Source organism: Vulpes vulpes, chromosome 7 (assembly GCF_048418805.1).
Source record: "Vulpes vulpes isolate BD-2025 chromosome 7, VulVul3, whole genome shotgun sequence".
In the NCBI taxonomy this organism is placed as follows: domain Eukaryota; kingdom Metazoa; phylum Chordata; class Mammalia; order Carnivora; family Canidae; genus Vulpes; species Vulpes vulpes.
The window spans coordinates 92313051-92328735 of NC_132786.1; the positions used below are offsets into that span (position 1 = coordinate 92313051).

Sequence of the window (15685 nt, forward strand, 5' to 3'; positions counted from 1 at the left end):
CTTTAATTCTGACATTAAATGCTATTATTTACAAGATTCTTACCAAAGTCAGCATAATTTTAGTCTAAAAATGTCTTACTTTATCTTATAGTTTAAACATGACTTAGAAAAAAAATAAACATGACTTAGGAATGCTCAGTATTTCCACTTAAAAAAACAAAATGAGTTTTGTGAACTTGAACGCTTTAAAATAGGTATCTTCAAATTAAAATATTTTCTGGGGGTGCCTGCGGGCTCAGTTGGTTAAATGTTTGCCTTAGGCTCAGGTCTTGATCTCTGGGTCCTGAGATTAAGCATGGTGTCAGGCTCTCTGCTCAGTGGGGAGTCTACTTTTCTCTCTCTCTCTCTCTCATAAATAAATATAAAAATATTTTTTTAAAAATTAAAATATTTTCTGGAAAAGACAAAGTGAGGTCAAATATGAGATAGGAGAGGAAAAGATTTATAACTGTAGATAATCTAGAATTATTTATATCTGAGGCAAATCCTTCAATCACATGTTTATACTTGTTGACATTACCCACTTCCCCAATAATTAATGCCATTAAGTTTTGCTTTTATTGGGACGCCTGGGTGGCTCAGTGGTTGAGCGTCTGGCTTCGACTCAGGGTTCTGGGATTGAGTCCCACATCAGGCTCCCTGAGAGGAGACTGCTTCTCCCTCTGCCTGTGTCTCTGCCTCTCTCTCTCTATGTCTCTTATGAATAAATAAATAAAATCTTTAAAAAAAAAGTTTTTCTTTTATTTAGCATTCACTTCTCTTTTGATATTTGTAGAAGGATTTGATTTTGTGATAGTTTCTCTCTTTGCTTCTACATCAAAATAGATCAAGGTACCAAAAGAATGGAAAAATGAAACAAACATCTTCATGCTCTTTTTACATATCAGTACAGTGACCAAGTAAGCCTTCCAAGACAAAAATTTCATTATTTCTTCCATTTCATTCAGAAGTGGTACAGGTTAGAGCAACAGAAAGACTTGAGGGGAAAAAACAGCAAAACTAAATATAGTATTTTTATCATGGAAAAATGATGGCTTTAATCTCTGGAATATAGCCCAAAGCAATAAGTAAGATGCAGGGTATGTCTTCTATTAGCTTACTATTGTTTCATCGGTAACACTGTGACTTCCTTCTAAGGCTGGAGCTACATTCTCCCGAATCCCCTTTTCTGTGTGGTTCTCAGTTAGAGTTTGCTGATGAGAAAAGCTTTCCAGAGAGACAGGAGATGGAAATGTAAGTCATTATTTTTTCAAGGTGTTTGCATCTAGGTATTTGGATAGATTAAAAAAAAAATTCACAGTGGCTTTGCAACAATTTTTTTATAATGACCTGCTTTGCTTGAGAAGTTGGTGGAGTTTTTAAAGATTCTCAAGTATTGCAGCAGCTCTAAGAAAGTTGAAAGGCCTCTGCTTGAGCCTTTAGGCTGTCTTCAATATCTACTTCCCTGACCTCCAGCAGCAGCTTTCCTGACCTCTACCTCCCCTTTCCCCACCCTCACCTCCAGCTCTTCCAAGAGTCCTCAGAGTTCTTAATTCTGCATTAAAGACTTCATATCTGGATACATCAAATGGCTTCTGTTATGTTGACTGATGACTGATTCTTGATAATAAAGACACCATCACAGTAAGAATTGGGAAATACTCAGTTTATTAGGTTATGGTGAATGTCTCAAATATCAGATACATCATCTCAATATGAAAATAACAAATCACATTTCCAGGTCAATTCAGATTACCTGGATTTCTTCTTTGATATTCTCTAACAATGACAGGTAGGAGCATTCTATATGCTATTAGTTTCTTCAGTCTTTAAATAATTTTTAAAATTAGGTTCAAATCAACTTCAAGTAGTTATCTTCAACTTTTTCTGAATTAAAAATTTCATTCTTACAACAGGCTTGTGATTCACATAACTTGATATTAATGGCGTTTTGTCTGTAGTAGGAAGAGGGAAATCAAGTTTCAATGAATATTAGAAAACCATTTGACCCTTGCTCATTATTTGTACCTCCTTTTCTCTGATGTGACAGAAAGCTCTTGGTTCTACGTTTGCCACTGCAGACTAAATACTGTTCTCATAAAACTAAGATCTAATCCAGATCATATTTAAATATCAAAGCAGTTGTGACTAAATGGAGCTTGGATACTACATTACTCCATCTTGACAAAAGATTGTATTCAAGAAACATCCATGCTGAATAGAAGCCAGGGCATTTCTTCCTGACACTTTTCAGGAAAAGACTGTTTTTTCAGTGTGTGACAACATTTCTCTCCAGTCTTTTTCCTCATTTTTTTCCTTCTACTGGTCTATTCCTCTATTCAACGTAATAATCGTAATAATCGATAACCAACTTACACAATGTTTTCTCCATACTAGGCATATGTGTTACTTTAGTCCTTTAACAATCCTATGATTAGGTGTTATGAGCACTGTAGTACAGATGAAGAAACTGAAACTCAGGGGGTTTCAATACCTTGCTGAAGGTCATAGAGTGAATAAGTGGCAGGGCCAATGCTAAATGTACCTAGCAGCTGGCAGCAAGTTCTGAAACCTCTGGAAGCCTTTCATAAATCCACCTGTCCTTAGCACTTCCTTTGCCCAATTTCCCCTTTCTGTATGTCCCTAGTTTCTAGCTAGAAATTCTCGTTTTGTTGTTTCCATTGAAATTCTAGCAACTCAATCACTATCTTCCATTATTTTTCCCCCACTACCTCAGGATGCTGGAAGAAGGGCCAGGAAGGTAGGCAGGGAGGGAACAGGGAGGAGTTCAGGGAGGCGTCAGGGAGGGTTCTGTGAAACCCATAAATAGTAGTTGTTTGTTTGTTTGTTTTTCCCTAAAAAGAAATTTATTTTTACCCTCTGTTATTGCTCACCAATGAGCAATAGAGTAAAGCTCAAGTGAGAACTGCAGTCAAGAATTTGGAAGAGAAGATTATAGGAAAGTAGGACATGAGGCCCCCGAGCTATTTTGTTTGTTTGTTTGTTTTCCTTTTCCTTCCCCATGACCCACTGTTCTTTCCTTCCTTAATAAGACTCCAGGTAGGGTCTCAGAAGCACCATTAGTGGGGATGAAGATAATCTCAGGAAGGAGTGAGGTAGTGAAGAAATAGATAAATATAGGTTATAGAGAAGACACCTAGTTTAGTATGTCAAAGTGGATTTGAAAGCTTTTGAGGTCATAGGGTTTTCTGTGGCATAAAAATCTCAAATAAAATAAAATAATACACGTGTTTGCTGCTTTTGAATGAGGGAATTCAGGTTTTTATATTTATTGTTCTTAACAACAGTTAATCAAATGGATACTCAATAACTTTGGTTTCCTGGTTTTCAAAACACAGTAATGTTATGAGTTTGTTTTGTTTTTGTTTTGTATGCATCCAGGCTGGACACCAGGGCAAGGAGAAGTGCAAGTGCATGTCTACTTTGCCTCTAAGCCACATTGATTCACTATCACACTTCAGAAAGAAAATTCCTTATCATTTTTCAAATTATGGTACTCCAACAGACTGATATTCAAAACCTTGGGCTTTCTGAAGTGCTAAATAGAATATAATTGCTATTTATTTATTTTTTAAAAGATTTTATTTATTTATTCATGAGAAACAGAGAGAGAGGGGGGTGGAGACACAGGCAGGGGGAGAAGCAGGCTCCATGCAGGGAGCCCGATGTGGGACTCAATCCCGGGTCTCCAGGATTATGCCCTGGGCCGAAGGCTGCGCTAAACCCCTGAGCCACCCAGGCTGCCATATAATTGCTTTTTAAATTAAAACTAATGCAGATTAACTTTAAGAAACTTTTGAGAGCTCTGCTGCCTTTTTGTTGTTGTTGTTGTTGTTGTTTTTGCAAATAGCATTACCCTCATACATACTGGAATTAGGACTGATAAAATACCTTGGCTGTAGATATTTACAAATTTAAGACTGGAGACAAAATAAAATTCAGTTTAACCTTGTAAGCACAGATTTGATTACAGAAACTCTTAAAATAGATGTTTCTATAGCACTGGACTTCTAAATAAGTGTGGGGCTCTATCAGGAACTCTAAGAAAACATCTATTTTTCCTTTGTTTTCTTGATTTTTAAAATTTAAATAAATCCAAATTCTAATGATAAGAAGAGTTTTTTTTTTTTTAATTTTTTATTGCTTTCCCTGAAATGGATTCTAATAGGGAGCAAGTAAAGAGAAAGAAATACAGTATGATGGGACACCTGGGTGGCTCAGTGGTTGAGTGTCTGCCTTTGGCTCAGGCCGTGATCCTGGTCCTGGGATCGAGTCCCACACTGGGCTCCCTTTGGGGAGACTACTTCTCCCTCTGCCCCTCTGCCTATATGTTTCTTCCTCTCTTTCTGTGCCTCTCATGAATAAATAAAATCTTAAAAAAAAAAAAAAAGAAATACTGTATGAGAAAAGAATGAGGATAGACAAGGTTTTTTTTTTTTTTTAAGATTTTATTTATTTATTTATGAGAGACAGAGAGAGAGAGAGAGAAAGAGAAAGGCAGAGACAGAGGCAGAGGGAGAAGTAGGCTCCATGCAGGGAGCCCAATGTGGGACTCGATCCTGGGTCTCCAGGATCCAGATCATACCCTGGGTAGAAGGCAGTACTAAACTACTGAGCCACCGGGGCTGCCCGATAGACAAAGTTTTAATGGCACACAATCCATCCTCAAATCAATGAAGTAGTGGATTTAAAAAAAAATTGAGGGAGGAGGAAGGTAGTCTTTTAATCTAGTATTTGACCAAAATATAAATTAATGGTCTTAAGTCCATATTGGGGAATATTGGTTTTCTTTCAGCTCCAGTGCCATGAAATAAAACATTATACTTGCCAGTCATATCTATTCATTAAAATTCCTTAAGTGCACATCAAAATTTTGAATAACTATAATGATACAAAATGATATTATTTTTAGTTTCAAAGGCAAATAGTAAATCCTCCCATGTTTTTTATTTGGAAGTAAAAGAAAATAAACATAATAGGTAGGTGTCAATTGCTAAGTAGAATATCTGAGTAGACAGCAGATGTCAATATATAATATTTATTTTCTGTTTAAAATTGAAAATACCTGTACTTTCTTTTCACATTTGACTCCAGAATATCCATTGCGACAGGAGCACACATTGGGAAATACACATCTCCCTCCATAAAGACACTTCTGTTTGCAAATTGCTGCAATACACAAATTTTTACAATTACTGTCCTTTGACACAAATGCTTGTGACATCATCTATTCTGGTGGTCTGAAGCCATTCAGCTACTCAACTATAAAATAGTCATAAGATTTTATGAACGACCAACTGCAGTCCCATCCCTGTGCAGCCACTGTGCGTGCACACACACACACACACACACACACACACTCATACACATAAAAAACAAGACATTCAAAACACAACACAGTATTTTCACATTTCTATGAAGATATTAAAGCAAATAGAATTTTCATTGGCTACACTTTAAACACTAGGTATATGGTTTTATTTTCTTTAGAGAGGAGATACAAATCAGCAACATAAAATAGAATTCATAATTTGCTTTTTAATAATTTAGCAAAAGTTTAAAAAAAATAATTTAGCAAAAGTTTAAAAGAGATAATTCAGTACTGGCCAGTGTATGGAAAAATTGACAATTTAATATACTATCATTGAACGTAATAACTTTATTAGAAACTTCCTAAAGGAATGCCTGGGTAGCTCAGAGGTTGAGTGTCTGCATTTGGCTCAGGGCGTGATATCAGAGGGGCAGGATTGAGTCCTACATTGGGCTCCCTGAATGGAGCCTGCTTCTCCCTCTGCCTGTGTCTCTGCCTCTCTCTCTCTCATGAATAAATAAATAAAATCTTTAAACAACCAAAAAAAATCTTCCTAAAAATTTTTACACTACCAATTTCTTCCTTAAAATCTCTTCTCATGAAATCTAATACCTATACCTATCTCAATATACCTCAATATCGATCTATTTATCTATCATCTATCTATCTAATCTGTCAACCTACATTATCATCTATCTACCTACAGACTTATAGAGAAAATGCCTGGTAGAGTAATACTCTGTAAATGACTATAATGTTCAAAATAAGAGTAAAAATCAAGTGAATGTCATATGTATATATGTACATATAAATTATGTTACATTTAAAATTACATTTTATATGTATTACAGAACTTAATATTCCATTCAAAATTATGTTTTGAAGGACATAGAAAATGCTTTTAAGTAATACTGAGTGAAAATAAGCATAATATAAAATTGCATACAATACAGTTATTTTTCATGAGAGAGGTATCTGCTTCCAGAGCTCGTAACGAAAGCTTGTATAACTCAAGAATAATATTGTCTTTGGTATAAGTGCAACATTAAAAGGTTATGTTCTTCTCAGGGCTGGTAGGTATGGTTGGGCAGGTTGTGTAAGGCACAAAGTTCCACAGCTAAGGAAGAACTTTTCACATCACAGACATCATAGATTTGAATATTTGTTACAAGAACCTTCCAGCAGATGGCAATAAGACATCTAGTTCAAGTAACGTCAATATTTAGAATTTCTGGACACTTGGAAATAAAGGATTTTGAGGAAAGGGACTTTGAAAAATTCTCAGAGAAGCTGCAAGGTACAAAATTAGAGTGCACATCTTCAGGCTGTGGTCAGAGTACTTCAATCCACACACACTAGGTCACGTCCCACATTAATGTGCTTTTAATATCTTATCATTCTCCCTCCTGGTCCACATAGACCTCTCTCCAGAATAAGCAGGTCAAATTGATGGTGATAGCTCTTTTTTCTAGCAATTTAATCACACTGACCTTCAAGCAGATCAAACTTTTGAGCAGATATTTCCGAACTAGGTACTAGCACTTAGTGAATTCTTTGATAATATTTTCTTAGGATGAAAAACGTACAAATTATAACAGCAGTTACCAAGAAAATCAAGTCAAAGAGTCATAAAAGATATATGCAGATTCTCTGGTACATGGAAAGAAGTGTGGTTCATAAAACATCAAAAAACAGTGCAAGTATTTCTAGTAAAAACACATGGTCATTTTGCAACTGTATATATTCAGTTTACAATGCACTTGGATCATCAGTTTTGAAATGATGCAATTATTGATCACTTGAAAATATTTGGGGGGATTTCCAGTTTTTCCCATTGAGTTAATTATTCAATATTTATTTATTTAAAGATTTTATTTATTTATTCATGAGAGACACAGAGAGAGAGAGAGAGGCAGGGACACAGGGAGAGGGAAAAGCAGACTCCATGCAGGAAGCCTGATGTGGAACTTGATCCCAGGACCCCAGGATCACACCCTGAGCTGAAGACAGGTGTGAAACTGCTGAGCCACCCGGGATCCCCAAGTTTTTAAATATTTTAACATGGTATTTCAAGTTTTCATAAATTTCAAAATTTCATGAAATTTGATTTTCCTCAATATCCTGACACCTCATTTACGTAACATCTATGACTGAAACTAAAGGGAACTATATTAACATACTAAAGTCATAAAAGGAATTAGTTCTGGGTGGTGAAATCTGGGACAATTTAGTTTAAAAAAGTTTTTAATATGTTCTATTATTTTCATGGTTAATATGTATTTTTCTCATAATATGAAAAAATACTCAAAGTGTATATTAAGTGCATCTTTAGCACACCTGAGGGAACTTCAAAGGCAATGCACAGACTGTAATTTGGAGTTAACTCTATCATACAAAATCTTAAAATCATTTTACCATATTTTCTCCTTTTGAATGGGTGTAACAATGAATAAGATTTTCTTTATTTCTAAAACCATTTTTTGAATGGATCCACATGCTGGGATTTGCTCTTTTCTGTGATTTTTCCTCACTCTACCCTTTGTTTGATAATTGTAAAGATTCAGGTTCAAGAATGTAGACTAACAGACAAAGTTTGTAGGCTTACGTATTTGACACTGCCCTCCTTCCCATGTGGTAGGACAATGGCATATACTGGGAGCAATACATTCACCACCATTTTTACATTTCTGAAAGCAGAGAGCTGTAAACAGAAATATAAAAAAGTTAAAAAATTAAGCCACAAAAAATTCCACTAAAGGAGAGAACCAGTTAAAAGTTGATGATTTAAAGTTTTCTCGTAACATTTTGCCAAGAATATTTTTCACTGTTCTTGCTGACTCAAATAAGTTGGTTTTAATGAGTATATAACGTTCCACTGATCTAATGCATTGTGTTTCAACTTTTCCTCAATTGTTGGATATTTAAGTTGCCTCTTATTTTTTGCTTTGATAAATACCTTATAATAGCTGATAATTTTAAATAATAATTTAAAAAAGGAAAAAAATGAATCATTTGGATGAGGAGAGCTGCTATCACCTCAAAATCTAGCCAGATTTGAAAGCAGGAGCACCCCAACTTGGAAGGTTCTGAATTGGTTGGTCTGAGACAGGGTCAAGGAATGTCATTTTTTACCCTTTCTCTTGTCTTCTAGTTAATGACAAGGAGACAGGAGTTAAAGACTTGTCATTTATGCTGGCAATCACAGTGTAGAGACTGGAAAAACACCCTCTTTCTCTGGTAATCTGAAAGAATGAATTCAGAGCGCTTGGCATTTTATTCTATTTCAAAAGGGAATCCCCTAAAGTAGGAACAAAAAACACAACACAAAAAACAAGGAAAATGTTTTTTGTAGTAAATTCTGCTTTATGTTCTCATGAGGCTTTAACATTTAAAGAGTATTCTTACCTATGTTGCATTGTTTCCCTCTCCAACCGGAAGGACAAGAGCAAATGTTTGGTCCCACGCATTTTCCTCCGTTCATGCACATGGGATCACAGATACCTTAAGGTAAAAGGATGAAACAGCCCTGAAACAGCAATACTTTTGAGATTTAATGTGTCTGCTTTACCTGTGGTTGGCAAATACATCCAGTGGTGTCTTACTTTTTTGGCATCTCTTCCCAGCATATCCTTCACGACAGGCACACACATTATTTCTCATGCAGCGGCCACCATTCTTACAGGGAGGGTGACAGATAGCTAAAAGAACACATGGCAGCAATCTGTGAATATTACAAATTCAATTATTATATATTACATATTGCATCATGTGCTTGTTATCTATGGGGCCATAAGGCAGAGAAATGTGCTATTAAAATAAAAGATCACAACTGCAGGTGATTAAAACCATCCTTTCTAAATCATAAAATCCAATGCTCATAGCTTTAAGCAGCTAGTGAATTAGCACAATTTGAAATGTATTGATGAAGTGTTCACAACAAATGGCATCTTTGGTATTATAGTGCTTAAATTATGAATCTTATATTTCACCACTCTTATAAGTTAAGAGTGAGTGAATGATCTGAGTGGAACCAAGAAAATAAGTTAAAACCTGGCTCAAAATAAGAAATGTATCTATTCCTGCAGAAATTAGAAAAATGTCAATAATCTGTCACAGGATTTTTGGAAAATAATCTTAAGTTGACTTTTGAATAAAGGCAGAACTTTATATGTGACTTGTTTCTGTGGATGCTTAGTGAAAATTCATTTTAACAATAAATCCTTGGCTTTGTTAGGAATATTTATTGGATAACCTTGACTATGCTATTACTCGTATTTTCTGTGTAAATGATTCTGCTCCATGGAATTCAAAAGTTAATGTTTATCATCTTTTATGAGAGAATTTTTATTGTTTCATGTTTCTTCCAGACATGATGATTAAATGCTTTTACTTAAAAAAAAAAAAAAAAAAAAAGCAATCCTGCCTGGAAATTTAAAGTTTATTTTTTCTGTAAATAATAATAAAGATCATGTTTTTTATCTCTTCTGCATCTTGTCCAGCATGTCTTAAAGACAATCGTACTGGAGCATCTGGGGGGCTCAGTCAGTTAAGCGCCCTACCTAAGAGCCTGATTTCAGCTTAGGTTGTTTCTCAGAGTCATGAGATCAGCTCTACATTGGGCTCTGCTCTGGGCATGGAGCCTGCTTAGCATTCTCTCTCTCCCTCTACCTCTGCCCTTCCTCCTATCCCTCTCTAAAAACAAAAGAAACGAAAAAATGAAAAAAAATTATTTATGATAGCTAGCCATATGCTTACAGTATGTATGTATGTCTCACTTAATCCTACAGCAACTGTCTAGTTCAAACCTGAAAGGCAGGAGGTCTGATCCTAGAGACTTTAAGTAAATTTCAAACCCATGCCAGCTACAACTTTTAGAGGCTACCTAATTCCAAAACCTGCTAACATGACATATGTTCAATAGGTACATTTTAGTTCAATATTTAATAATTGAGAGATCTGCTCCTTTCCCAGTTATACAGTTGGCATATAAATATTAGAGAAGTTTTCTCACTCTTATCTTACATCTACTGCAAGGAGCATGAGAGAGATCAGCTTTTTATTGCTCTCTTACATTCTTAGTCAAAACTACATCTATAGCTCATAAATATGGGTTTAGACATAGTCGCTTGGTTTCCAAGGTTTGCCTTATCTTAGTCTTTACTTCCTCCCCTTTCACAAACTAGTTACTTAAAGGAAATCTTAATTAGAAAAACTCATCTGCCATGCCTGTATAGCTAGTACTCTAGTGATGGTTTCTTCCCTACCTCAATGGCAATGTAAGAATCCTAGCCAACCTCCAAATAAAAGAAATGAAATCACATCAAAGTATAACATGGCAAGGAAAGTATAGGTTTTAGGAATTGAATTATGACAGGTTCTGACATCTTTCTACTAAAAATCTACTCTGCATTTTGCATAAACTCAAAGATATGATGATGTAGAAAATACATTTTAAATTCCATTTACTGATACTAATTCATGACTACACCGTGAGCTTCAGGACATGCTTGTTATTCTGAAAAAACAAAACAAAACAAAACCCTGTATCATTACTATATCAGGAAAAGCATTAAAATAGCAGGCCACAAAGGGGGGAAATGATGCATCTTTAGGTCCCCATATCACCTTGCACAGTGCCGTGCATAGCTAGATTTTCATAAACATTTAATAAAACTGAAGTTGAGAGATCATGAGATAATAGCAGACATTAGCTTAGCCATAAATCAAATGCTTTTGCTGTGGGGGCAATAAAAATGACACCACTGCACACAACGGACTGCAAGAGAACTTTACTTATTTGGTTCACATTTTGATCCTATCGAACTGCACAGACAAGTGCCAAGGTCGGGAGCCTAATGTATGTTGAATAAATACAAATATTTTATATAATAACTCATACATTTCTATGATCTGGTCATTTGGTGGCCACAGGTGCAACATCACAAGAAATAGAGAAAAAAATAGCATCTTCCCTTTTGAGACTTATGTTTACTCTGAATTCTGTTTATACTTTTCCCTTTTTATTTATAAGAAAAAAAGAAAGACATTAAAAACTAATTACCATTCTGACACTGTGCACCAAAGAATCCATCTGGACAGAGGCAAGTGTTTGGCTTATTACAGGAACCACCATTGAGGCAAATGGGGTCACACAAAGCTGAACAGCAGGGGGAAGAGACACCATAAAAGTTTTATTATTTAAAAAATGAAAGCTGCACTGAAGTACAAAAGAGTGCATAATGAAATATTTTATTTTTACTGCAAGTAAAACCCATAACCTACAATTAATTTGACTTTGCCAAACATAAGAGGAATGAAATAACTGGATAATAGCTTTGAAAGTTTGTTCATTAAGTTTACAAATAATACCATGCTAAGAATATGGAGGTTATCATTAGAATTCAGAATGCCCTCTGTAGGCTGAGAACATGATGGGAAACTAGAAGACATTTCAACAGCACTAAGGAATGGTCTGTAATCTACTCAAATACCTCTTTAAGTCTCCTTCCTAATCCAAATTGGAACACTCAAGTCGTTCTTTTTTTTTTTTTTAAGGTTTTATTTATTTATTCATGAGAGACAGAGAGAGAGAGAGAAGAGAGAGAGAGAGAGGCAGAGGGAGGAGACACAGGCAGAGGGAGAAGCAGGCTCCATGCAGAGAGCCTGATGTGGGACTCGATCCCGGGACTCCAGGATCACACCCTGGGCCCAAGGCCATGCTAAACCACTGAGCTACCCAGGCTGCCTGGAACACTCAAGTCCTAACATTTTCAAAAGCATTCTCTGTTTTTGCTTCTTCCCTTGTCCCACTTTGAGAGGCACCCCCAATTCGATTTTTCAACCCAGACTTTACCCATCCTCCAAGGCCTACCTCAATACTATTTTCTTCCGAACTGTACATGCCAGAATTAATTTCTATCCTCTCTGCTTCCAAGGAACTGTGCATTAATTACATTGCCTATTATAATCCAACCTGTATTATAGTCTTTTTAAATAACTGTATCCTAAGTCTCCTTCACTAATGCTGTGCTACTTGAAGTCAGGGAAAACATCAAACTGATCTTTGTTTCCCCCTTGCATCATGCTTCACACATAGTTGGCAAGCTATAAACATTAAGTTAAATTTGTGAAGTCATTAGATCACAATAGATTAGATTACACATAGATACCTGCAAACATTGCTGGCAAAGAAGTAAGCCTGATATTGTGATAAAGAAACAGAATAATGTGATGGTGTCACTTAACTCAATTGCCTGCATGTTTCGTGAAACAGAATGTCTGTGTTGTGACAAAAAAAAAAAAAAAACTTGAAAGAGATCGAGAAGATGTAGCACAGATCTGTTTCTCTCCACTCTAAGGCAAGTGGATGATGGAAATAAAAAGCCCCGCCCCCCCCCCCCCCCAAAAAAAAAGAAAGAAAAAGAAAGGTATTGGTTGGGGTGGATAACAGTAAAGCTGAAATACACTCTATGGTCTGAGACAAGAAAAAGAACCAAGATAAGAGATAGGGTTTTAGTAAAACTTCAAATTAATCTTATCATATTAATGTTATGCTTTAAATTTGTTTTAACTGATTTATTCATTGAAATATTTCTTATTTTACCTGTACCACAAGTAGGTCCATACCAGCCAGGCTTGCACTGGCAAATATCTGGTGTAAGACATTCACCTCCATTTTCACAGTGCCTGTTACAAACCACTAAGGTCATAGAATAAAAATAAAAGCAAAGTAAATTAGTCTTGGAATTGGTTATATTATTGGCTCTTACCTAGCTAGCTCATAATTGCCTATCACATTTTCTAATGAATGAGATCAGAAAGAAAAATAAAAATAATTTATTCTTTGGCTTTAAATGGTCTCTGATTCTCACATTCAGCTATTTTTTTGCTAATAGATATGGGGAAAGAAGAAAATCACTGAACTGAATGGTAAATAAGAGTTGGCTATTTGAGAAAATTATTAGTTATTAATGAAAATAATCATAGATATAAATGAAACAAGATAAACTTACATGCAAATCAACAAACTGAAATTCTTATTATCTCAAAGAAATGGTCAAGAAGAGAGTTGCTAAGAACAAACTTCTTTATCTTAGTACTGGCACCCAGGGCTCCTGGTGGTATGCAGAATGATAACTGTCATAATAAATCATGATGTACGTTCTTTAACTAGGCTCTGGGTTTATCTTAGTATTAAAGCCATCAACTATTTAAAGGAGCAGTTTCATTACATTAGGCTGCAAGAGAGTTCTGCTTACTTGTTTCACACCTTGGTCCTATAAAACCGTAAGGACAAGTGCAGAGATTTCCAGCCAAGCAGGTGCCACCATGTTGACAAGGTGGGCTACAATGTTCTGCAGAAACACATTATGTTATTAAATCAGCTATTAGGGAAAGGTCAGTTTATATTTACCAATCATAACCGCAATAAACTTTTTTGTAAGAGCAATTTATAAAAATTGCTGAGCCAAAGGCAGCTGTTCAACCTTCTCTTTTATAAAAAGAGAACTCAGTTCTCTTTTATTTTATTTTTTTAAAAAAAGATTTTATTTATTTATTCATGAGAGACAGAGAGAGAGAGAGAGAGAGAGAGAGGCAGAGCCACAGGCAGAGGGAGAAGCAGGCTCCATGCAAGGAGCCTGATGTGGGACTTGATCCCCGGACTCCAGGATCATGCCCTGAGCAGGAGGCAGGTGCTAAATCGCTGAGTCACCCAGCGTCCCAAACTCAGTTCTCTTTTACTATGAAATTTAATTCTGTGGGATTGACTATTCAGGTTTATACTCTAAAAACACCAGCAAATCATCAGCATGTTTTGGTTAGTTGGATGGAAATATACCATCTTAGGTTTCTTCTGAAAAGTGAGACTTAGACTTACATGTTCCTGCCCTAAAAATACAATACTCCTATATTTCCACAATTACTTTCATATGCTATCGATATTGAGTGTTCTATTAGTTCACTCTCTACTGAATTTAATTTGTTAATTTGTACCTACCCTTGACATGAAAGTATTTAATGTAACTTAGTTTATTCATAATTATTGTACCATCTATCAAAGTGTGTTCTTTAAAATGTTATATTAAAAATAACAAATGTGTTCTTTTAAAATATTAACCATTTTTAAAATGCCATTTCATAAACTCTCCAAAGATTTCAACCAAAATAATAAAATTATATGGCTATAGACATGTTTTTAAAAATCACTCTTCAGGATTCTTTTTACTATTTAGTATCTTCTAACTATTTGGATTTAGCACTTTCTTGGAGCCACATTTGGCAAGTTATTCAATAATCAGGTGTCCTTTGCTTGAAGCTAAAATATATGTAGGGATATGGCACCTTATAACTAACACATATTACTTCCGAAGACAATTTTACCAAGGACAAATAAGCTATTACTCTTTGGATGTCTAATTCTCTATTTTTAAGTTTTCAGAATCTTCAAATGAATTAGTTTTAGGGATGCCTGGGTGGCTCAGCGGTTGAACAGCTGCCTTTGGCTCAGGGCATGATCCCAGGGTCCTGGGATTGAGTCCCACATTGGGCTTCCTGCGGGGAGCCTGCTTCTCCCTCTGCCTGTGTCTCTGCTTCTCTCTCTGTGTCTCTCATGAATAAATAAATAAAATCTTTAAAAATTAAATAAATTATTTTTAATAAACATTAAAAAGCTTAGACTTCCTCACTAGCATTAATGAGCATATATTAGTATAAACACAGTAAAACTGGTTTATCTTTACAAAAAAACTTTAAAGAAGACAGTTTTATTTTGGATCTGTTATTTGATTTTTAATTTGAATTATCACCTTCATCACAGGTTGCACCCCCATGTCCCGGGGGACAGTCACAAATGTTAGGCTTGATACATTTTCCATGGTTTTTGCAATCAGGATGACATACAGCTGTGTAAAATAAAGCTCATGTTTTAGAAATGTCAATTATCAATTAACTTCATTATGTGAACTAATGAATACTATACCTACCAGTTTGGCAGTTAGAACCAGTGTAACCAGGTTTACATTTGCATATGTTTGGGGCAACACACTCCCTGCTTTTTCCACATGGGTGTCTACAAATGGCTGCAGAAATGAAGGAAAAAAAGCTGAATTGTTGATACAATATATACATGTTGCTCATAGACTTAACAAGGAAGATCAAATTCTGTGAAATTTGAAAATTTTGAGGCTGCTTATTAAGCAATAACCACTGCATTTATCCATAAAATTTTTCCCTTGTATTTGTTTTACTACTAGAGTGACTGAGAAACATGACTAATATAGTCAGAAAGAAGTACCATATGTGGTAATTACTCCCATAGCAAAGCCTGACGTTGAAGGTGGCTGCTAGCCATAAATGGGATTATAGTCTTCTTTC

The 15685-nt window shown here is 35.5% G+C and overlaps 1 protein-coding gene across 11 annotated transcripts in view; it reads right to left on the reverse strand.

Moving 5' to 3' along the window:
* Positions 1–1630: 1630 nt before the first annotated feature.
* VWDE (von Willebrand factor D and EGF domains) overlaps positions 1631–15685 on the reverse strand; it is a 73572-nt gene continuing 59517 nt past the window's right edge. For 7 of the 11 annotated variants that reach the window (XM_072764424.1, XM_072764421.1, XM_026003856.2 and 4 more), the window contains 10 exons: positions 15295–15390; positions 15118–15213; positions 13570–13665; positions 12915–13010; positions 11373–11468; positions 8914–9009; positions 8717–8812; positions 7917–8012; positions 5066–5169; positions 1631–1934 (listed from right to left, as the gene is read on the reverse strand). In XM_072764424.1, coding sequence (XP_072620525.1) covers positions 1920–1934; positions 5066–5169; positions 7917–8012; positions 8717–8812; positions 8914–9009; positions 11373–11468; positions 12915–13010; positions 13570–13665; positions 15118–15213; positions 15295–15390 — 887 coding nt within the window. In that variant the 3' untranslated portion in view covers positions 1631–1919. Of the gene's footprint in view, positions 1935–5065; positions 5170–7916; positions 8013–8443; positions 8554–8716; positions 8838–8913; positions 9010–11372; positions 11469–12914; positions 13011–13569; positions 13666–15117; positions 15214–15294; positions 15391–15685 lie in introns of all 11 variants that reach the window. The other 4 variants (XR_012002686.1, XR_012002685.1, XR_012002687.1 and 1 more) reach the window with 2 other exon arrangements.